The following is a 23,570-nucleotide window of genomic DNA, read 5'->3' on the forward strand; positions in this document are numbered from 1 at the left end:
TTGTAGAAATAACTTCCCGCTGTAGAAAAAGGAATGAATTGATGTTTATTTATTAAATGCATTAAAGTAGCTCTTTAACGTTAAATGTTTTTAAACTCGTTAATGTGTCAGTTTTTTGCCTTCAGTTTGAAGACTGAGGTTTTGTGTTAGCCTGAAGGCCTGGTAAGAAGTCCTGAGGCACGCCGTGATGCTGTTTTTATCTGAGTGCAGCTTCAAGGTGTTTCAGCCCGGCGTTTACCATCGTGGTGCATCATAAATGTTTACCTTTGCTTTTCCTTTCTAATAAACAGAAAATATTAAATGTATTTTCTTTTTTTTTTCCGTTTGCTTTTTTTTCCTCTCTCTTTGAGAGAGAAACAGCTTGTAAAAGGGCCAACAGGGCCGCTTGAAGCACAATGTTTGGTTTCCTGTTTGAGTGCTTGTAAGTAATAAAATGATGAGAGAGACTCATCAGGGCTATGAAGAAGTGTTTGGATTGCATCAATAACGTGCTGCTTTGCTCTGGGGCACAAACGAGTTTGAATGTTACACAGGCCTAGTTTGCTTAATCACATGTTGAAGACTGAAACTCTCCTGTCAGAAGCAATTAACGCGCATGTACTCTGCAAATTGAAAGTATTCATTATCTTTACATTTCTTATAGGAATCATTTGGATAATTTACAGTGCGATAGTGCAGAGTGTAACATTACAGAYGTTTTATTGRWTTGTACCAGTATCTCCAGTGTTTTTGTCTCTTTGTCAGCATACATCTAGTTTGAGATTTTAATACCTACGGTATCATTTTAGAGAAAAAATAAGGGRRAAAAATTWGTTGGAAATGTTATTAAAWCAGACAATTACATTGTCCTAAATTTTTAATCTGACYTTAATGTATGACTGAACATCTGATTGTTTTAATATTTAACAAATTGYAGCTCACAYGAGATGAAAAATGTATCAAAAGTCTTGCTCAGTGTCATTGACACAGTTATCCCCAACTATCTCTATGCATCTCTGTCTGCTGTGCGTCATGCACGCACACTCCTCCATGGAACATGCGTGGAAGCCCGCTTAYGATTTTCTCATCTCCTCCTCCAACTCCKCAGCACCACAGAGATGGAGCATGAGGTGGCCTGCCTGGACATCACACCTCTGGGGGAGGGTGGCAACGAGTCCACGCTCTGCGCTGTGGGACTGTGGACCGACATCTCTGCACGTGTGCTCAAACTGCCCTGTTTCACGGCTCTGCACAAGGAAATGCTGGGCGGAGGTGAGAGCGGAAAATAGAGCCGAGCTTACTGGAAAAAGGGAAATCAGTCTGACATGAGGGCAGGTGGAGATGTTGTCAAATGAAGCTGGGTGTATTATGTTGCACAGTTTAGTGCTTAGTTCTGCAAAATCAGAGATCCATGTAAACAACATGGAAACWAATACCGAAAGGTTTGTAAAACAAACCAATAYCATATTTGTGCGATTATTATGTGATGTTTTTACATACACAGTGAGACATAAATGTATTATGTAAGAGGACCTACCTTTTTTTCTTTATCTTTGTTTGACATAAAGAGTGCATCCACACCAGGCCAATTTAGTYTGCTTTTTAATGAAACTGAAACCAGAAAGTTCTGTTCATTTGAGGAGGTGTAAATGTGCAGGTGAARTCTAAGGCAAACCAAAAAAGCAAACGTGAAAGAAAAAGCTTTTGGTATTTTGCCAAGAGAAATCCTACAACTTCTAAGGCCTGATCCTACTTCTGTTTACATTTCATGAAGAAGAAACGGCCAGATCACAGCTACAGAGTGGCTTAAGAATAACAAACTCTTAAACTTTTGGAGAGGCCACCTTAAAGTCCTGATCTCAATCCCATGAAACACGTCTTATATGTGCTCTTATGAATAATTTTGGAATTTCAGTCATTATTAAAAGCCAAATGATGACTTGGGTTTGGTTTCGATAAACATTCTTGTAATATTGAACTATTTTAACAGTTATTTGTAATATGTATATTTCAAAAATCTTTAGTAATTTAGACTTTTCCCAATGAACCTCATTTGCTGTGTGAGGTTGAATGAGTTTGGCTGCGGTTCTATAGGAGCGAGCTGTTCTGTCAGCCTCGGGGAGGAGACGCTCTGTCTTCTCGTGAGGATTTATTTGCCTTTTAGGATGTGGGCAGCATCTTGTGAGGCAGACTTTATACTCTTCATTTTAAAGATAAATGTTAAAGTAAACGTTGGGACAGACACTGCAGCCTGACGTGCAGCTATTTGGGATTCAAACCATTTTTATCTTGCTTAAGAAGGATTTTTTTTTTTCAATCACTTCATTTTTAGAGATAATAAAAAAAAGAAGAAAACAAAATGCTTGTGTTTTTAGCCTATCATTCAGTTTGTTTCAAAATTTCAGGAGCTGGACAGAATGGGTTTTAAAACATGCTGGAGGGATGCTGTATGGATTCTACCTTTCTGTTGCAATGCTCTCCTGCTTTCCCTTGATGCTGCTGCAGTTTCTCCATCTCTATTTGACTGGCAGTTGTTTAATCTTTAAGCCTTTAAAACTTGTCTGCATTTTTTCTCTCTCTTTAAAAAGGGTATCCTGTAGCCTGTCTGCAGGACTYGGACTGGAAAACTTGAAGTAGAAAGTTTATGTAACACTTTGARAGTTGACCTTTTTATTATTTTACTGAAAGCCGAGAAGTGTTTCTCAAACACTTTGCCCATCTTTACTCTTTGCTGGTTTTGTTACCATTGAATGTTTTGTTTTTTTGTCTCTTTTCTTGTTTGATGGTATTGTTTTCTGGTCTGCAACACACAATTTCTTTAGAATGATCAAATCAATTTCAGTCAAAAATGTAACTGCTACTTTTCAGAGAAAGTTTCACAGATGTAAGAAGACTTYGAGTCAAAGAAAACATTACAAAGTCAAAGAAGAAAGTTTGTCCTGCAGTATGTAATTATGAAGAAACCCTATAAAATTCCTCTCACAAAGACTGTGTGGCAGTCATTTAGCGCCGTGATGATGTAACTATTCCCTGCAGAAGAAAACTAAATGAGCGGTTTGTTTATGTCCTCAGAGATCATCCCTCGCTCCATCCTAATGACCACCTTTGAAGGCAGCTACTACCTGCTGTGTGCCCTGGGAGATGGAGCACTCTTCTACTTTGGTCTTGACCTACAGACTGGTAGGTTCACCAACCAACACAAACGCTCTGCCCGTTACATCTGAGAACATTGCATTTTTTAGATCGATCTGTTTGTAGGAATATTATTTCAATCCGAACTRTAGGACTACCAGTGAAGCTTTTATCACAAAATAACTCTAAAGGCTGTAGAAATCCAAGAACTTCAGTATCTTTAAGCTGGTTACCAACAGATGTCATCCCAATGCACAATATGAGATGAMAATGTGAACTTTATATCTGATTATAAATAATTAATTATAGCTCTGAGCCAGGAGTGTTTTCAATGGAAAATAGATGTTACTAGGACTGAAAGGATCAATCAGATTATTCCATTATTTAGATTATCGTCAACTAACTTAGTAATCAGTCATTAACTAGAATAGACAGACTCAAAACAAGACAATAATTGTTCATTTGCATTATTTTATGTAGTTCCAGTAATGTATAAAATGAGTTAAATAGTTAAATGAAAAGTCTGCTGAATGTGCCAGTTGTCTAATCCAATTAATCATCAGAATAATTGATAGAATTTATTAATAATAGATATTGCACTGTCAATGGCAGCATTAACTCAGTGGCCCGATGCACTAAAGGTATAATACAAAAGAATTAAACCAGGAATACTTTCAATATWTAGATAAAATGTGGAGAATAAAGTCCATGGCATTGATAAATGTAAAAAATTCATAAATGTTGTGCAGCAGGAGAAGATGTTCAAATAGGAAAACCTAAGCTCACTTTTCACATTTTTAACTTTCTATTTTTCAGTTTCCATTCTGCATCATCTTTGTAGATTTTGCAGGAAATGTGTTGGAAGAACATTTTATATTTTACACAACCAGTAACAGAGGAGTAGCATTATTAAGAATTCATAGCATTCAAGGCCAGTTTTAGTCCATTTTTGTGTTYAGGCTTAAATCCTCGAGCCAATTCTGCAGACATTCCCTAACTGCATCATATTTGTTGCTTAGCAGCTGGAGGACACGACTCTCTCAGTGTGAAGGTTTTAGCAAGCGTGCTTCTTAAATTCTTCATGAAAGTCACAGTTTAAAACATTTAGTTTCGACCTTAGTGTTTGTTTTCATGGCGACAAAGCACATCTCATCTAATTAAAACTGTAACGAGTAGCTTGTTAAGGTACAAGAGCAGTTTTCAATCTTCCTTTAATTTGGACACAGGTATAAACATTTTTTATTGGTCTACCCTATTTTTTTGTGTTTACTTTTATTTCAGCTAACTGTAAGTTGCCTGTAGGCAAATATATTGTTCTGAAAGACGTGTTGCACTCTGCCAGTTTTGTTATTGTGGCTCTCTGAAGCCAAAAGATGCCAGTAAAACGGTTTTGTCCTGTCAAAGTCCACACTTGACTGCATATAATTGGACAATTGTCAGCAAAAAGACATTTTACCACAGATTTCACCAGCTGTAAATTAACTTTGAGTTGTTTGAATACGCCCGACTGGCTGCTCTTTTTTTTTTTTTTCTTTCTAATTATGAGAACTGTTATGAACTTCTCAGGATTAACCAGATTAATTCTGTGTTCTTGTTTCATTATTTGCACATTAAATGGTACATAAGTTGCATCCAACTTTATTTACCCCTCAGGACATTAACAAGTGATGAGATTTCAAAGTGCAGTCAAGTGTTAAAATGTAGTCCATTAGAGCTGCATCTTATTGTCATTACAGATTATAACATAATTTCCTCATTGCACAGGATGAYGTTGTATTGTCATATCATCTGTCTGAAATACCATTCTGCCTCATGACTGAAGAGAAGTGCTGCAACTTTGGAAGTGTTGTTGACAATCAATCAAATATCAGAGTTGCAGATGATTTTTCTTTCAGCCAAGTAAACAATAAATAGACGTTTTTCCTCCGAWTGTTTGCAGACAGTAAGAAGCTCCTGTTCAAACCCCAACTCAGGACTGGGGTAATGCTGCAAGAACGTACACAGGGATTTAAAAATAATCAGATCACTTCTCCTGTAAACTTCTTGCTCTAAATTGAATAAAACCAAGGCAGAAACTGCAGTATGAGTGTGCATATAAATGTACTCATTAACTTTGGTTTGCTCAGATCACAGGATCACAGACATAGTATGTTAGTTAGAGGGGAGAGGAGACCAGAACATCAAAAGACAGAGCCAGGCCCTATGCTGAGTATGCCATATATGCCTTTACTGCACACGAATTAAAAACAAGATAAAACCAGTAAAGGCAGGTGGCTCTAAACAAAGCTCAGGGCTCGCTGAGCACACAAGGACAAACATTACTGCAAATTGTTCCTCCGACTTTAACAACAACTAGAACAACCACCTTTCCACCTGGAGTTAAATATAAGTCTTGACCTCATTGTGTTTTCCCAGGAGCCCTCAGCGAGCGTAAGAAGGTCACTCTTGGCACGCAGCCCACCGTGCTGCGGACCTTCAGATCGCTGTCCACCTCAAATGTCTTCGCCTGCTCCGACCGGCCCACTGTTATCTACTCGTCCAACCACAAGCTGGTGTTTTCCAACGTCAATCTGAAGGAAGTCAATTACATGTGCCCACTCAACTCTGAGGGCTACCCAGACAGGTCAGCAGGGAAACTTTTTCGCTACAACAGTGTTTTCTCTCCTTCCTGTTTGTTTTTAGAGTGATCTATATGAGCACTTTGTTTTAGCATACGCAGCTTTCTGCATGCGTTTCCCGCAGACTGCATTGACCTATACAGTCAGTCTGGTTGGATTTGTAGGACAGGCAAATGTTATCCTTTTTTTTTTTTTGCTTTCTTTCTTTTCTCCCCTGTAAATTACTATTTTTGTTGCCGTTTCTCTTTTTGTGATTTCTTTAGTCTGGCTTTGGCCAACAACAGCACACTGACCATCGGCACCATTGATGAAATTCAAAAACTTCATATTCGCACAGTTCCCCTCTACGAGTCTCCAAGGTCAGTCGTCTATTCAAACAATAAGTTGGGGAAAAAAAACTCAAAATAAATGCTTCACAACTTTTATCACAAAATATGTTCTCATTTGTAGTGGCTGTATTTTTTTCAGCCTTGATAATGGCAAAAGCTGCTCAATTTATTGTCTATTCTACTTCAGCTTATATTTATGGTAATTTCTTGTCTCCATCTCACTATCAGGCGGATCTGTTACCAGGAGGTTTCGCAATGTTTCGGGGTTCTGTCCAGCCGGGTGGAGATCCAGGATGTTAGCGGCACCACGTCTGCTGTACGGCCTAGTGCAAGCACACAGGTACTGCATCATGGGACTCATTTTGCTGTCTCATATAAGCAACCCGGCTGACTAAGGACTTGAATGCACTTTACGTCTMACAACACATTTTTCTTTTTTAACATAATCCAGTTTGGTTCAAATCAGATCCATCCTATTAAATCTAATAATTTAGTCAGATTTGAATCCAGTTCCACATAGTTAATTTAAATGTGTTACAATCCAGTCACATTAAGTTGATCGTAGACTTCAATGTGGCAAAAAGGTCATCAAATTCTTCTTTCTAAGCAAGCATATGGTGACAGTGAAGAGATACCGCTTACTTTATATAAGAAAAAAAATGAAAACCTCCACCAGGTTCAGTCTGCTGTCTGTCATGACCAGGTGGCAGTGAGACTGGAAAACAAAACAGTACTTTTGATGACGTACAAAAACAAGAAGTTAATAGCAACAATAACTGCTTTTTAAACGACTACCTTGTGTTTAGCTGAATTACACAGCTAAACACAACAACAGTGTCCCAGGAGTACTTTCTATTACCTCTTGGCCACTTCTCCTTCTAAAAAGAGATTCTATCTCAAAGGACCTCCTGTGGCTATACAGGTTAAATAGATWAAAAAAAAACGGGTATTAATAAATATGGAGAATAAAACAGAGCACACAAAATCATTGCCAACAATAGCTGTAGTAGAGATTATGCTCTGCTAAACAGAGCAGCGCTGGAAAAATAGAAGTTTATACAGGTAAAAAAAGAATAATACGTTAAGGTAATATCGACTTTGCTATTGATGAACATAGATGAGGATTTCTGTGTCAGGAATAATTTGCTGCAAAAATTTTGTCAACGATTACTCCCGGAATAAAAGACACRACTTTCTACTGTAGGGAAATAAAAATTACTCAAAGATCGAAACCTCAATAAAGCTTAGCTAAGATGAGAATTGTTGGCCCAGCTGTACTTTTTGTTGGAAAGAAGAATAAGTAAAGTTTCAGTGGCTCAGTTCAGATGGAGACAGGAGCAAACACAGCTGGAAATATACCTTCCATAGTGGGGGGGAAAAGCAGAGTACACAAAGGTAATGGCAGCAATAATCCTACCAATTGTTCAGGCTGGAAAAGAGACAACGTTCCCAGTCTGAAGCCCAGTTCTGAATTACATCACTATCAGAATATTATTTGGTAAACACTCCATAATGAAGGTCATGTTCATAATTATCACATAGCAGCCTCAGTGCCTGCCAAAGAACCCTTAAAAATGACATTTAACATCATTAAGGAGAGTCAGTCAAATTGTGTTTTTTTTTATTTTTTATTTATTTATTTTATGACTAGTTTGTCTCAGAGACGGTGCGCCGTCCAGGCAAATTAAAATAGGCCGAAGTTCASAGTTTGTTGTGAGAATTATTTATGAAAATAAATTTACTGTTTTGTGTATGCTAAATAATTTTCTTGATTCATCCTGAAAATACCCTTAATATTTTAGCTCGGTGGTTTGTTCCAATTAATTAAGCATAATTTCCTATTTTTATTTGGAACGGACTTGATTTTTTCTTTTTTTTTATAATTAAGTTGAAAAATATGTGCATATGGTTTAGTAAATAAATCTTCCATCTAAATTACATGCCAAATATACCTTGGCAGCTGGGAAAAAAAAACCCTGAAGCAGTCTGTCCAAATCTTCCTTATGTGAGAAACAGTATTGCTGTTTTTGTGCCAGATGTACCTCAAACCATTCTTTAGTAAGAACATAGCGAGATACGGACAGAGCCATCTATGAAATCATTTTTTCCTAATTAAGTCTAAGTCAACTTTAAATATTTTCATTAAAAAAATTATTTGCCAGCATTTCGAAGCAATCGGATCAGCTGGAGAGTTAATTAAAAAGTCCTCTCAGCCGCGTGCATGTGCTACCTGTCCTGCTCGTTTCTATAGATTCTCCAAAGGGGACAGGTGTGTACTTTCATTTGTTTGTGTTTACCGCCGCCGAGCCTCTCACATCTGATGACCAGAATGATGTTTACCTGATTTTCGATGCTGCACATCTGCTGCTGCAGATGGTGCAGACTGTGCCGTTGGCGCTTCCCACGCAGACACATTGTGTATTGTGCTTTTTTTTTTATTTTTTTTTTATTTTTTTTTTTTGTCATGTCATGTCATGTCTTTGCCCTCACTTCTCTCTCTGCATCCCGTCTCGTACGTCTACAGGCGCTCTCCAGCAGCGTGAGCTCCAGCAAGCTCTTCCCCAGCAGCACTTCTCCACATGAGACCTCCTTTGGTGAGGAGGTGGAGGTTCACAGTCTGCTCGTCGTGGATCAACACACCTTTGAAGGTGAGACAGCCGAGGCTGCATTTCCATTTGAACTCTGAGCTGCTGCATCCATGCAAAGCGTCTGGTGGCTAAATGCTCCCAGCTTGGAGGAATAGTTGATCTCATAAGGACTGTGCCGTTTTAATCAACTAAATTTTCCTTATTTAATCTCTTACATTTAAAAGACTTAGGTTATTTTTACCACTTACTGCAGTTTGGTGTTGATTCTCTATTCAGTCTTTAATACCAGGAATGAAAAGTATGCATATATCTGTATGCGGTTTCTAAATTAACAATGAACACGTTTTATAGGGAAGCCAAGTGGAGGTGACTGCTTCCTGCTCCTTTCTGTTTTGCATTGCAGATTTTATTTCTGCACCCAGACTTCCTTTTAAAAGGCCGGTTGCTGCTCTACCCTCATAAATTAGTGTATGTCACCTGTTAACAATATGTAAATAAGAGACTGTTCCAGCACAATGTATCTGCAGCTGACTACACTGTTAATATGAGAAGCATTCGGATGCAGAGGACATAGATTTTGATTCTTGAGCCGCTTCGTATATCAGTTACTTAGGCGTGTTATTGGCCGATCTTCATTAGAAAGAAGCTATGAAGCTATTAAAAAGCCTCTCAGGTGGAGAGAAGTGAAGGAGAGATTGATAAATAATATCCCAGAGAAAATATTGATAAGTGAAGATGCATTTGTCTTTGCATAATAAGTAAATCAATGCACCCGACACCAAATCTTCTCTGACAGAAACTATGAGGCACATCCCTTCTGGGATCCTCAATATGGATTTAGTTAAATAAGAAGCTCTGAAGTGATTTTCCTTCTCCTGGAGTCATTTCTTCATGGCACTTTGTATATAAACTCATCACATAAAGAAGGCAGCCTGACCATATAAGAAGATAAAATTAGGTGTGCTGCAGGATTCTTTTTTTTTTTTTGACGATAAATGAACATTGACAGCTAATAGTTAACGAATAAACAGAAATCCTTCCTTTTCATCAACATTTTGTTTGTTTTGACCTTTATTGTAGAACAGCATTAATTGACTGTTTCAACGGCACTTTGGCATCTTGTTGTACCGTTTTGGACACCAAGTTTATAGCCTCTTAACATTTTCGCATGTTGTTGCATCATAATCACAAATGTTAATATATTTTTCAGTGGTTTTATGTGATTGAACAACACAAAGTAGTTCATAAATTTAAGTTTGGTGCAAAATTATGTGATATTCAACTTATTTTCCAAATATAAAGCTATGTCGTGTGTGTTTATGAATCTCTGTTACTCTGATACCCCTAAATAAACACACAGTAGCCAAATGCCTTTAAAAGTCACTGATGTGTAGTTTTCTTTTGAAAAGTATTATTTTGCTTAGCGTCACAATTATGCACGTTGCTGGTGTGTTACATAAATGCCAATAAAATACATTTCGAGTTCTGATTCTAATGTGAATCTGATTCAAGGGTTATTGGTAGGAAGGGGTGATGCGGCTTCAAAATAAAATCTCTGAACTTGACATACCAAGTCTAATTTCCAATTTCAAGGTTTTTTTTCTTGCTTTCCCTTCTTAAAAAATGATAAATGACTGAAAACATGGTGACACAGTGTGAACCTATAGAAACCCAAGGAGAGCATCGGTGAAAAGAAAATCCAGATTTTCCAGAAATTTAATCTTGGAAAACAGACATTTCGATTAACCTGTTTTTTTTTTTGTTTTTTTTCCCCTCACCCTCAGGTACAAGTACTTTACTTTACACTCCACCTTTAAATTTATAATACAGTTTATAGTATTAATTCACTTAACATTAACTAAAATCAGTTTGTTCTTTTTTTAAATGGATTCTTTCCACCATTTAATGAGGTAGTTGAGCAGTTTTTATTCATGACTCTTGTGCAGTGACCTGTAACCAAGGACCGCTCATGTTTTGCTTGTTTCGTGTTTGTTTGGTGGAGTCAGAAGTGCAGGTGGTACTTCGGTTTGGCTGAGGTCACGTTTCTATTAGTATGAAAACACAAATGTGTCACAATAATCCAGAAAACGCCTTTTTTGATTTTTAGTGATCAAATATGTCACCACAGTTAACATGTGTAATTGATAGGGTAGTCTCTCTAAGTAGCTTCATAAAGGAGTTTCGATCTGTTCTCACACTCTGCCCTGTTTCTTCCTGCTTTGTGTTTGTGCCAGTCCTTCATGCCCATCAGTTCCTCCCCAGCGAGTACTCTCTCAGCATTGTGTCATGTCGCCTGGGAAAAGACCCATCTGTTTACTTCATCGTCGGCACGGCCATGGTTTACCCAGAGGAGCCCGAGCCCAAGCAGGGTCGAATCATTGTCTTCCATTACACCGACGGTCAGTACCAGAGCTTCCCTTAGTTTTTTTTACGGTTTCAGCAAACTAGCCCGACTGCGCTCTTTGATTCTTCTCGTCTTTTCATGTTTGTCCTCTCACCCAGATCAGCCTGCTTTGTTCTCTCCATCCTTCATCCCGTTTCATTTTCTCCTCCCTGCACTCTATATTGTATTTTAGGCAAGAACACTGTGTCCTACTGGGCTCCTGTTTCCCTTCTCACTCAATCATTTTCTTATCACTTCCTCTCAAACATTCCCCCTCTCACCAGCACTGTTTTGTTTTTTCCTCACACACTGTTTCTGACAAAATGCGTTGCTTGTATGTCGTTTATCCAAGTCCAGCGCTTGGTGTTTATACTTATATTCTGAATGCAGCACTGTCTCAATTTCAGATTTTTCTCACATCTCTTTCCCAGTTGTTCTCTCTAGGACCTTGTAGGCGCTAATTTAACTCAGCGTTGCATGTGTGGCACTTTGAAAGCTCACTGAATGAACACTGACTGACTGATCTTTCCTGCAGGGAAGCTGCAAACCGTGGCTGAGAAAGAAGTGAAAGGAGCCGTCTATTCTATGGTGGAGTTCAATGGAAAACTACTGGCCAGCATCAATAGCACAGTAAGTGATGGTACAGAGCTTTCGCTTAAGTTTTTTCCTCCTCATATTGTTTTAATCATGTTTTAAAGTCTAAAATAGAATATGAAAMTATTTTAAAGGGAAATATAATAATTTATAGCCATAAAACATTCTGTAAATTACAATCAGCATGTCTGTTGTTTTATATGGCAGGTAACCAAGTTACCTGCTTTAAGGCTTCACTTGCAAAGATAAAAAATAGAACCATCTTTGTATGATGGCTTGTCATCTGGGTCTGCAGAGTCCTTTGGACTATTTTTAGATTTAGGATGAGGTTCATGTCTTAATTAAAGAAGACTTTTCTTTAAAAGGAAAATGTCAAATGCATTTGCGGTCACTTAATGGCCACACAGAAATTGGATTCCATGAATACTTTTGCCAGGAATGTCAAGTATGCAGAACAAAACATTTATCAAGGCTGTGCCTTACATTTCATTACAAAATACCAGAAGTTGCTTTAAATCAAAGCCCACTTTGCTTCAGCTGCATCTCATTGGTTTTTTGTTTTTTGTTTTTTTTCTTATCTCTAAGCCAGATTAAGAGTGTTTGACTGCAGATGTGATCTGGTTCTATATGAACGTTAATGTTATCGAAACGCTGCCAGAATTTTTAGTGTTTTCATTTAACAATTTTTCTCCAAAATTGATCATTTTCCACCCAGGGTGAAATACAGCGAAATGTAACCGTCGTGTCCTGATTTGTTACGTTCCCAGCTACTGCACTCAGAAAGCATTTATCCTCCTGCTCTCTAGATAAATCGCCATATAAGTCTTCACTTTATGAACGGAGTTGGAGCTGGTAATTCTACTGCCACAGTGTCTTGACAGGACATAAGTTGATGCCTGAAGTTGTTTCCCAAAGCAAATATCACTTTTCAATGATTTTCATCTTAGTTCTCTGCCTTTGTTCGTTCACATTTCTCATTGTTATCTTAATAGAAATAAAAAGAACTACTGTCAGCTTTGAGCCTGAACACAATTGAAAATAAAAAGTTGTGCATATTATGTGCTTTTCAAGTTTCTCTTAAGTCTTTTGTCTAATTTTAGCTCAATCTGGAGCTCCAGAGTGGACCATCTGGTTCTGTCTTTGAAACTGTCTAAAAACCTCCACCTAAGTTGTCTTMAATGTTCATTGACCTGYTGTAGAGGTTATAACGCTTAACATTTTATATCCTATTATTTTTGACCTAATCAAGATAAAAAAAAACAAGTTTCATCAACAAATTATTTGCTGTGCTCCTTATGCTGTGCTTTTGTGGGTTCAGCTCCAGGTGACCTGTTTCTTTTCTCCTAGATTTATTTTAAGAGCCACATGATCTCTCAAAGCAGAAAAGCACTGTTCTATTAATTACATTTTGCCAAGTCTAAATAAATCCACCCCATGTGTATTGGAGTGAAATCACCTGACATAGTGTGAAACAAATAGTCTTCCCCTGCTGCCCCATAATACCAGGCTCATCACGATCAGCTACAGACAGATTAAAGGGATTAAAAACATGAAAGGGAGCTTTATCTGGAGATATCAAGGATACAATTGTCATGGATTTCAGATTTCTGGAGCTCAAAGTCTCTCACTTCCGACTGCTTTCCTATCCTACTCTGCCTTTGCTGAAAGAAACTGTTTTACTGAATTAGCTGTCCATAAATACACTATTATTGTCCACTTAAAAGAGAAATAAATAAGTGGATTCTGGTCTCCACARTTTTGTATTTCAGTTTGCTGACTATTTAATTTGAAACACAGAACATAAACGGATCATGGAAGAATAAAAAGTTGCTTAAGAGGTTTGAGAGTTTTGARGGTTACGCACAAACACTCATGAATTCTCATGTGTCTTAATTTTAATTGTCTGAAAAAGGAAAAAAGAAAAAAACAACTTCAATGTTTCAGTCTGCCACATGAATCTCCTCCCAGATGTTTACAACACAAGAACGACCTACCAAAAAAACAACAACACAGTATGTAATGGGGTTGGAGAAGTAAATGTTTCAATTTTGGTTTCGGGGATTAGAAGACAATCATAATACTGTTAAAAATGACGAGTTTATAAAAAATGTTGTGCTTTAATTGAAGCCTGGTTGATTTACCCAATGACTTTTTCATTCTATTCACCAAAAAATATAATTACATTTCCCTTTTATTTTATTTTTTGTCTTTCTGTGTTCCATATGTGGATGAGCACTAATGGTTTAAGACTTTATTATGCTTATTCTTTAATATTTATAGTTTTTTGGGGGAGTTTTTTGTTTTGGATTTCATCTCTTTTTGGCTCACTGCACATAGTCTGAGCCTCTCAATCGTGGATTCCTCTCAAATTGAGCTTAACCAGTATCTAATTGGCTCCTACGTCACAATTTAAGCATTGCTATACAGAATGCTTTGCCTTGAGGAACATTTTAATACTCAAGCACAGCATTTATTTGTGCTGTAATAAAACTTAAAGCAACTAAAACAGCAAAAGAAAATATCTAAAGGAATCAGTTGTTTGTGTTTGCAAATTTAATTAAAACATTTTTTTTTAATTGCCAATATAGTAACTTAATCTTAGTGTATTTTTACACCAGTGAATGATAAATTAAATATTTGCCATTCCTAGTTCAAAAAATGTATTTTTCAATTTATAAAAKTATTGGTCATGAACTTTTTTAAGGAAACATTATACTTTTCAAACATATCCGATGGGCACAGTTATGATGTTACCTTTTGCTTGATCTAATTTATTAAGAATTGCATTTAATATTAAAATGCCCGTTGGTGTTTGTAAAATGAACAGTGATGCTGTGAAAGCACTTAGTTGAGACACACCCCTGGCTCTCCCACCAATTTCAACCACAGCATGACATGTTCATTAACTGGTAAAAGTTCATTTATAAAGCAGACATTACCCTCAGATTCAGACACATTAATCAGTGTAAAACTGAAATATATATAAAGTTAATAATGTCCTACAAGAATAACTACTACAATAACGGTTAAAATGAGAGCTGCCTTTCTTTTTCAGGTCCGTCTGTACGAGTGGACGGCCGAGAAAGAGCTGAGGACCGAGTGCAACCACTATAACAACATCATGGCGCTCTACCTGAAGACCAAAGGGGATTTCATCCTGGTGGGAGACTTGATGAGGTCTGTCCTGCTGCTGGCGTACAAACCCATGGAGGGCAACTTTGAAGAGGTGAGATGTGAGGAGAAAAAGCTTGAAGACTTGGAAAAGGTGGGGAAATTGAAGACTGCGTGTTGCTGCTTTGATACAAAATCACAAAGCAGTTTTCACTTTCAACCCACAGCGCTTTATTTGTATTGGCTAAGTTCTGCTCCAGTGTACATTTCTTACCGTAACTCTTAATATTTGGAGTGCAAATTATATGAGTAAAACATTTTAATTCGTTTTTTTTTTTATTATTATTCCACATTGTCAATTGACTCTYTTGCACCTTTCTTGTAAAATTGGGAAACAAATCATTAGAAACTAACTAAAGTTGTCAGTTTACAGTTGAGCTTTTGTTCAAATCAAACAAACTGGACACATTACAAACTCATTAGGGAGAACGATGAAAGAGCGTTCTGTCTCCTCAGATACCGTGTGTCTGTCACAGGCTCCCTGCGCAATTATAGAGCAGAATCTATTGATTATGTGTCAGATTTCCTCTCTTCAGTATTAAAGGAGTTCATTATAATTTGCAGAGAGAAAGCAGCAGTTTTGCACAGCTATAATTTTTATTCAATTGATTGGCTCTCCTAAAAAAATTGCAATATAAAACCAKAAATAGAAGTTAGGGTTGCAACTGATGATTTTAGTAATCGATTAATGTATCAGTTATTCTGACGATTAATCAACTAATCGCACATTCTGCAGATTTTTTTATGAATTTCTTAATCCTTTTTTGTGCAATATTAAATTATGCAAATAAACATATTACTCAATACCTTGCTAAAATATGACAATAAACAATTGTTTTGCCTATACTGCAATAACATAACTTTCCTTTAGTGTATGCTTGATCATGCAGCTAAAAACCTACTACTAAAACAGCTCAGCCTTTTCTGCTTGGCCTGGCATCAGTACAGTGTAAGGYWAWYYKSYKRMYWWTTTTTTTAGAATAATTGATAAATATGGAGGGACACAAGGTGCTTAATAGGATGTTTTTATTATTATCATTAAATAATTTGAAGCTAAAACTATGCCACTTGATGCATTTTSAGTAGAACATGCTTACAAACATGTTCTACTCATGTTTTTTGCATTTATACTAAATGCAAAAAAGAAAAAAACAAATATGTTTTGTACAGTTTTGGCTTAATTASTGCTTTGAGTTTGTTCTTTCAACAAAATTGCCTTTTTGAGTCTTTATAATCCAGTTGTCAATTAACCGATTTCTAAATTAGTTGACGATTATTTCAGTAATCAGTTCAGCACAATTAATCAGAATAATTGTTTCAGCCCTAATAGACATAAAAACAAATTCTAGTATAAACCAGAAGTCAAAAGTTAACACAATCAGCAACAATTAGGGGTTTTGATGACAGCATTTACTCTTGGTTAGCGTTGGCTTATCTTTGCTTAAAAGGTATATTTCTTAAGACAAACCTGCATGTTTTTGCCTTTTTTCATATATTTTCAACAGATTGCTCGTGACTTTAATCCAAACTGGATGAGTGCCGTGGAAATTCTAGACGATGACAACTTCCTGGGAGCAGAGAACGCCTTCAACTTGTTCGTCTGCCAAAAAGATAGGTGAGAACGGCGTAGCCTCTCTCTGCATGTAGACAGGGAAGCTCAATGATCATTTTCTTATGATCATTATATTCCACCATAGCTGCTCTTGCAGATCAGAAATGCCCCTAAATCGTCTTTGCCCAATACTTTCTCGCTCAGACTGATGCTGTCATTAGGATGCTGCTCCTTTCACACGCACAGTCCCATGATAGCTTTTAGACCAACATTGATATGACTGTGGTACTGCAGGATTGTCCTTGCATTAGTGCTGGAAATTATGATTCATCTTGCAGCCAAGCTTTTAGCCACTCTCCTGCTTTTTTCTTCCCTCTGTTGTAATTTCACTGAATGTTGACGTTAAGGAAAAGGAAGAAAGATGAGGTCTGAAGGAGCTTGTGTTACATCCATGCCTTCACTCATTATCCATCTAATATGTCAGAGCGGACGTCTCGGTGCTTTTGACCTTTATTTGTGCAGCACGTCTCTGTTACTGTTGCTCTTTTCACTGTTTCTCAGACTTTCAGCCATTACCTCTCTATCATGTGCTGACCTTTTCCAACATTTCTTGTGTCTCTGCCCATCTTGTTTTTCATTTGATTGATCGATGGTTTGACCCCCAACAAGCCCCAGTCATGACCTTGAGATCATTTTGTCTTCATGTTCGTTCTCTCTCCGTTTGTCCTTGCCACACTCAGTGCGGCCACCACCGATGAGGAGCGCCAGCATCTGCAGGAGGTCGGGGTCTTTCACCTAGGCGAGTTTGTAAATGTCTTTTGCCATGGCTCACTGGTGCTGCAGAACCTGGGGGAGAGCTCCACACCCACTCAGGGATCCGTACTCTTTGGCACCGTTAACGGCATGATCGGTAAGCGCCTTAATTAAAACAAACCTTTTTTTTTTTTTAGCATGTTTTAAAAATATTCAAGCATTTTCCTGCTTGCTGAGAGCACCCTGTTAGCATGCTTGATGGTTTTTGCAAGCATCTAATTTCAGGATTACCTGGCTTTAATCACAATTTTTACACTAGATCAGAGGCATGCAACCTCTGACATTAGGCTGCTTGCATGCAGCTCTTTGGCCTGTTGGCAGCGACTCATTCTTGTTTTGGTCTGAAGAGTATTCAGTAAGAATTGTCCAAATCAAATGCAGAGAAAGTGTACTGTGAAGCCATAGATTTTCCACAAAATGTATGTAGTATATTATAGAAGATGGTAACAGTATTGCACAAATAAAATGTATCCCAGAACTGTACATAGCATAATGCAGTGTGTCATTAAACAATATAGTGCTATATGATATAGTACAGTTAAACTGTGCAGGGGATAGTGTAGTATGTTGCAGTATAGTACAGTATAGTATTGCCAGTACAGCTGAACATAATGTGGTATAATGTTGCAGAGTATAGTAGTTTATACTATATAGCAAAGTATTGTATTGACCAAAAATATAAGTGAAATAATGAAGCATACCATAGTATTGTAGTACAGTATAGTACTGCATACCACATTATACCATGTCATGACATAGATTAGTTTATTTTTTATCATTCCAAAGAAACCATAAGTAATAAAATCTAAGTTTTCTTTATATTAAAAAGGGTTCATATTCCGCTCATGAACTTTCATCATAAGGAAAAGGAAAGTGCTTTACGACTGATGGTTTTTATTTGGTGGCGCAGGACATAAAAATGTCTCTCTGTATTGTAATGATGACTCTCCCATACACAAAGATCCTTTCGGTTCTGGCTCCAGCTCGGGACATAAATTTGAGCCGTATCAACTCCAGCTCCTCATTTTGTTTCCGTGCATGAAACATGCATGGGTAGCTGTTTCTCCCAGCATTGTTTAGGTGAATGAAAGATTTCCCAAACAAATGTTTAAATTCCTGATTTTCTTTGTTTTCTCCCTGCCATTGGTGCCTCCACATACAAGCAGCTATTGATTTTATGCTGTGACATTCACTGTTGAGACTTCAGCTCACTCCTGTCTTGATTCAGTGGATATGAGCAGGATTTAGTTTGCAGAGCCGTAAACTCCCCGGCTTTATTTCTTTCCTAAGACTCTGCCCGTGCTGCTCAGGATGAATCCCAAACATCGCTGAACTTTTATTTGCTTCTGCTGGCGGATATTTTTCATTTTCTGGCACCAGAGAATCTATTCACAGTCTTTCAGAAGCCAGTGTTCAGGTCTTGGGATTTAACAATAAAATCCAGCTCTTAACATACTTTGTGAATAATTGGAATTAACTTGCCTTAGGTTGCAGAGAGGTATCAAGACTAATTGAATACACAAAGATCCCTCAAATCCTTTTTCCTTCAAGCAAATAATGATGTAAAACTTTCATCACTCAGTTGACACGTTTTCACCTCTCATTACTTGGCTTGAAACCAGTAACTTCCAGCCTGGCAGTGGTGACGGGGAGATGAAAAACAGGGAGTGCTCATCATTTGGACACGGCAGCACTCCCACAGCACCAAACACAGCACATTATTTCACCTCTGCACCTCCTGTGATTCTCTAAAAAGTCTCGGAGGAAAGTTTCACAGGAAATGAAAACCACTGTCGCCCTTCCCTGTGAGAACTTTCCCTAACCCTCAAACTAAAATGAGCTTCAGAGTGTAATGAAGATAAAACGCCACTGCTGGTCTTATCGCTCTGCGAGATGCTGTGATGTATGATATGTTTCTTAGAGAAAGCTGCAAGGCGATGGGATTATTTCCCCTAAAAGAGAATAACAGCCAATATATGCATCCAAACTTTTCAAAGACTTTTTTTTTTTGTATAAACTCCGATATGGCAATCTAAAGATGATCACAATCAGAGATTGCGTGTTGACTCAGAAATTCATTCTCATGCCAAATTATTTGATCATATCTTAAAAAAAATCAATCATAAATGTATTTTTATGTCTTCAAACCAACAGAGAAAATTCCAATAACTTGGTGGGTCATGTTGTTTTCTGAATTTTTGCAGTCAGTTTACARTCATTTTTTTTCCACAGACAGGATGACTTTTTAAATCGTCTTTTTTAGTCACTAACTGGTTCAGACAAAAAAAAAMMAAAAAAAACATGCCAAACAAATAATGTGGATATATTAAGTTTCTGCTCACTTGAACTGGGTTGAACTTCCAGGCAAGCAAGACATTCATGTTTCCATCCACTGCTGAGATGCTGACAGATAAACAGCTGTCAGGGTCTCTTCCCCCCCCCGCCTTCGCGTGTCATTAGAAAGTTTAATACCAGCGTAATTACGGGAGCATCAAAGCCTCAAATGAACGAGGGTTGTGTGGAAATCTCTTGTCTTCTCAAACAGATCCCCAGGTTTTGTTTTCCATTTTTTCACTTAATGTACATCTGAAAGTATCATTACCAGTTTAAAGCTCTTAATAAATTGTATCCTAACATTACTTTTCTTTTGTTTATAATTAATAGCCCCGATTTTAGAGGGCTGAAAAAAACAAGAACAGTAACATTTTAAAAAATGTAATTCCAACATAGATAATTGACAAATAAGTGATAATGTGTATTGAATAGCATTTGGCCTTTAAAACCCCAGCTGTTAAATAGTAATTAGTTTAATTTGTTATAATTGTTGCTTTCGTCGTTTTCCTAAACCCCCCTCATGGTGTCGTGTAGAAAAACAAACTCAGCAGCTTAACAACTCCCTGCTTGTGTTTGCAATCAGTTGATAAACCTTATTTAATGGAAATTTTGTAAAAAAAAAAAAAAAAAAAAAAAAAAAAAACTTTTTTAAATAATAAATAAAAATGTGCTCAAAAGAGAAAACAAGCTAGCATTTATAGTTACCCTGACCTATGCTAGACGCAAGTACAATTTAATATTTTTTTTAACAACATTGATCCAGTTCGGTAAAGATAAAGGTTTTGTTCAACAAACATTTGCCAAGTAGATCTTTAAAGTTCATAATGGAAATTGAGGTGAGTGCATTTCTAAAACTCATGGGGGAAACTTGCCTTAAAGCTTCATTATGGAACTTTTATGAAATTGTTTTTTTAATAAAAATTTTTTAAATTGTCACTATGCTCTGACAGTATAATAGATAATCTATGAAATATCTAGTTCCTTTAGCTCCTCCCAGTGGTCTTATAGCCATCTGCAGAAATACACCGTTCCTGATCAGAAACAATGAATCAGAGCCAGGAGGCGTGTCTTAATGCTGTCAATCAAACTCGTATTTGTGCTGCAGCTGTGTTAATGGTGGAGAAATAACCACCAGCAGAGAAAAAGGGATGTGAGCAGCGTGTTCATGAGGGGGATTTACAGCTCTAAGACCCTCCTCATGTCTCTGATTGGTCGTTTCTGACAGGGTGTGGTTTAGTTCTGCAGATGGCAGTAGGACCACAGAGACGTGTCAGAAGAGCTTGGTTTTTCACTGTTTATTTGTCTCATACTCTCACAACATGGTAACTGTTTTAACAAATTTATATATATATATATATATATATATATATATAAAAATACATTTTTTTACTAAAGTTACCTACTACAGCTTTAAAACTGTTAATGAATGCAGACATGACATTTCTCTCTTCTCCTCAGCTTTTTCACACCTTCATAAAAGATTATCTCTGTGCTTTTTTTTTAGGTCTGGTAACGTCTCTGTCCGAGGGCTGGTACAGCCTCCTGCTTGACCTACAGAACCGCCTCACCAAGGTCATCAAAAGCGTGGGCAAGATCGAGCACAGCTTATATCCTTCATGTCCTGAACTCCTGTGTACAGTAACCATCTGAGACCTGGACGGGCCGGGGTTGTTCTGGTGACGGCCCTGGAAATGAACAACAAACCAATAATGATGTTTTTACAGACTTTACAGGCAATTGATACATTTTTAATGCTCAAATAATTAGTTTCCATCCTGCTGCATAAGAAAGGGACTTTCCTTTTCTTAGAGAAAATTGACAATGCTACCCTGTGGTTTTATTTAATCATCATTTTATTTAATGCTCAAAGGCCCTCTGTTCACTCTTTGTTTATAAAATATGACTCAAGAGGGCCTCTATGATTACCATCTATCTGGTGCATTGAACACGGTGTCATCTGCTGGATATTTATTAAATCTGCCTGAGGTAAAGTTAGCATGGTCACACCCAAAGGGCCGACCTCGGGCTGAATCGGCTGCCTGGTAATGATTTATCCTTAACCGAGTGACACCTGGAGGTCTTTCCACACGGAGCGCAAGACGGAGCAGGGCACAGGCTTCATCGACGGGGACCTGATTGAAAGCTTCCTGGATCTCAGTCGGGCAAAGATGCAGGAGGTCGTCAGCACTCTACTGGTGGGCGCAGTTTCTCCTCTTCCAGTTCAAATCACCTGCACTTCACCTCATGTTTCTAACATATACATTTAACATTTCTAGATTTATCACAAACGTATAAATTTGAATGCTTTTTACTTCTCAAATGTTCTTTGGTTTGTTTGTTCGTTTGGTCGACGGAAAGCCTATTAAGAACATTCCAGCAATAATCAAGCTCAKTTCTATAAAATTGCATTCAATGTTTAAAAAGTTTCTTGGGGACAAACTCCCCTGTTTATAGTGATATAATTTTTATCAGGGGATATTTATCTCTTAAGGGTATTTATTTATCTGTCTGTCAAGCTGACTGACTGACAGTCAATCACCCACAAAGAGGATTATTTCTTCTTTTTTTTTTTTTTTTTGCTTGGATGTTTTTCTTTTTTTCTGTCTCTGTCTGTGTGCTTTTTTCTCTTAAACTGTCTGGGGGAAGATTTGAAGGTTGAGTCTCACTTTAGTGGTTAAGAGCTTCAGTCATTTTGGCCTCAGCTATCCTTCCCTGATATGTGACATGCTGAAGTGGACACTCTTCTGTCTGGACTCTGGCATTCACAAACCAAATTGTTTTGTTTACACACTACTAAACCCAAAGCCACAGAGAAGAAACAATTTAGCTCTATTAAGATCAGATTTAGGAAACGAATCGCCATTTATTTCCTTTTCTTGAAGTCTGCTCCCCTGGAGCATCTGTATCTCTCCTGGTTCCCTCTCTTATCTTGAAGGGGGAAGAAAATTGGAATTGTTGCCAGTGGATGCGTTAGCTTGGCTTTTAAAAACATAATTCTTAAATTTGTCGATTATAGCTTCGATAAAGAGTTGCAATAAAACCTTTTTTTAAATTGACACACAAGTTGGTTAATAAAGAAGTTTTGTATAAATCAGAAATCAGAGCAGAAATGATAAAAGAGAAATATTTTTGTTTTAATAGTTGTAAGTTTATAATGTCTGGACAGGTATCTTTATGTCCCATTTCAGTCAGTCAGGTGGGGGTCTGGACTTTGACTGGGCCACTGCAACACCCTGTATGAAACATTGTTCTGGTTCATGTCCTAATTTACCCAAACTGTTGCTACTAGTTAGCCTCATGTTATATTTTACAATATTTGGGCATGTGGTCAGCAGATGCTTTGCCACATAATGAAATGACATAACAAGCCCATGATCATCATGGTTCTGGCTCCATTTCTAGCTATTATTATGAAAGCTTCTGCAGGCATATTGTTTTTGAGAAAGACGAGGCTTCCTCCTGCTGAATTTTGTGGAACATCCACACAATTGATAGTTCCTGCTTTTATTGAGGCGGTCTGTACATCTTGTTCATTTGACTAGTGAGACTTTGCTTCTACTTTTCCTTTTTACATCCAGTGGAAGCAGTAAAATGGTGGATGCACCATTTTTGCTCTCTTTTTGAAGCTTAAAGGACCTATTCAAATTATTTTGCCTTGAAAATATCTTAAGTTTTCTTGTGAAGAGCAGCTGATAATAGCAACAAAATGTTAGTTTTTTCCTCCCACAAAATTAAAGTGGAACATTGCTTTAAACACAGCTGCAATAACTAATTTGCATCGCAGAGAAACTGAATATATGCATATTTTAAATATTTATGTTTTAGTTTAACTGTAATTGTGTGAAATCTGGAGTGAAATCTCTTTATTTTCAGGGTGAACTTAACAGACAGAAATCCAGATTGACATCAGTTTACACCTATAAGGAGGTCAGATTTAAATGGAGCAGACTTCGAATAGCTTTTTTTTTTTTTTTTTTTTTTTGTTTTTCTTCCATCACGATTGTTCAGTGCTTAAATTATAAATGGTTCCTGTCTCTTTGGAAAAGTCTTTACATTTACCTTCTGGTGCGATTAATA

The 23,570-nt window shown here is 37.3% G+C and overlaps 1 protein-coding gene across 1 annotated transcript in view; it reads left to right on the forward strand.

Moving 5' to 3' along the window:
* Nucleotides 1-23,570, forward strand: part of ddb1 (damage-specific DNA binding protein 1) — a 47,575-nt gene that overhangs the window by 23,170 nt on the left and 835 nt on the right. The window contains exons 14-26 of the mRNA XM_008405646.2: nt 1,088-1,251; nt 3,052-3,159; nt 5,527-5,734; nt 5,993-6,088; nt 6,287-6,398; nt 8,583-8,706; nt 10,881-11,045; nt 11,565-11,659; nt 14,679-14,849; nt 16,300-16,409; nt 17,087-17,256; nt 20,998-21,100; nt 21,565-21,688. Coding sequence (XP_008403868.1) covers nt 1,088-1,251; nt 3,052-3,159; nt 5,527-5,734; nt 5,993-6,088; nt 6,287-6,398; nt 8,583-8,706; nt 10,881-11,045; nt 11,565-11,659; nt 14,679-14,849; nt 16,300-16,409; nt 17,087-17,256; nt 20,998-21,100; nt 21,565-21,688 — 1,750 coding nt within the window. The remainder of the gene's footprint in view (nt 1-1,087; nt 1,252-3,051; nt 3,160-5,526; nt 5,735-5,992; nt 6,089-6,286; nt 6,399-8,582; nt 8,707-10,880; nt 11,046-11,564; nt 11,660-14,678; nt 14,850-16,299; nt 16,410-17,086; nt 17,257-20,997; nt 21,101-21,564; nt 21,689-23,570) is intronic.

This window comes from Poecilia reticulata, linkage group LG3 (genome assembly GCF_000633615.1).
Source record: "Poecilia reticulata strain Guanapo linkage group LG3, Guppy_female_1.0+MT, whole genome shotgun sequence".
Classification (NCBI taxonomy): Eukaryota; Metazoa; Chordata; class Actinopteri; order Cyprinodontiformes; family Poeciliidae; genus Poecilia; species Poecilia reticulata.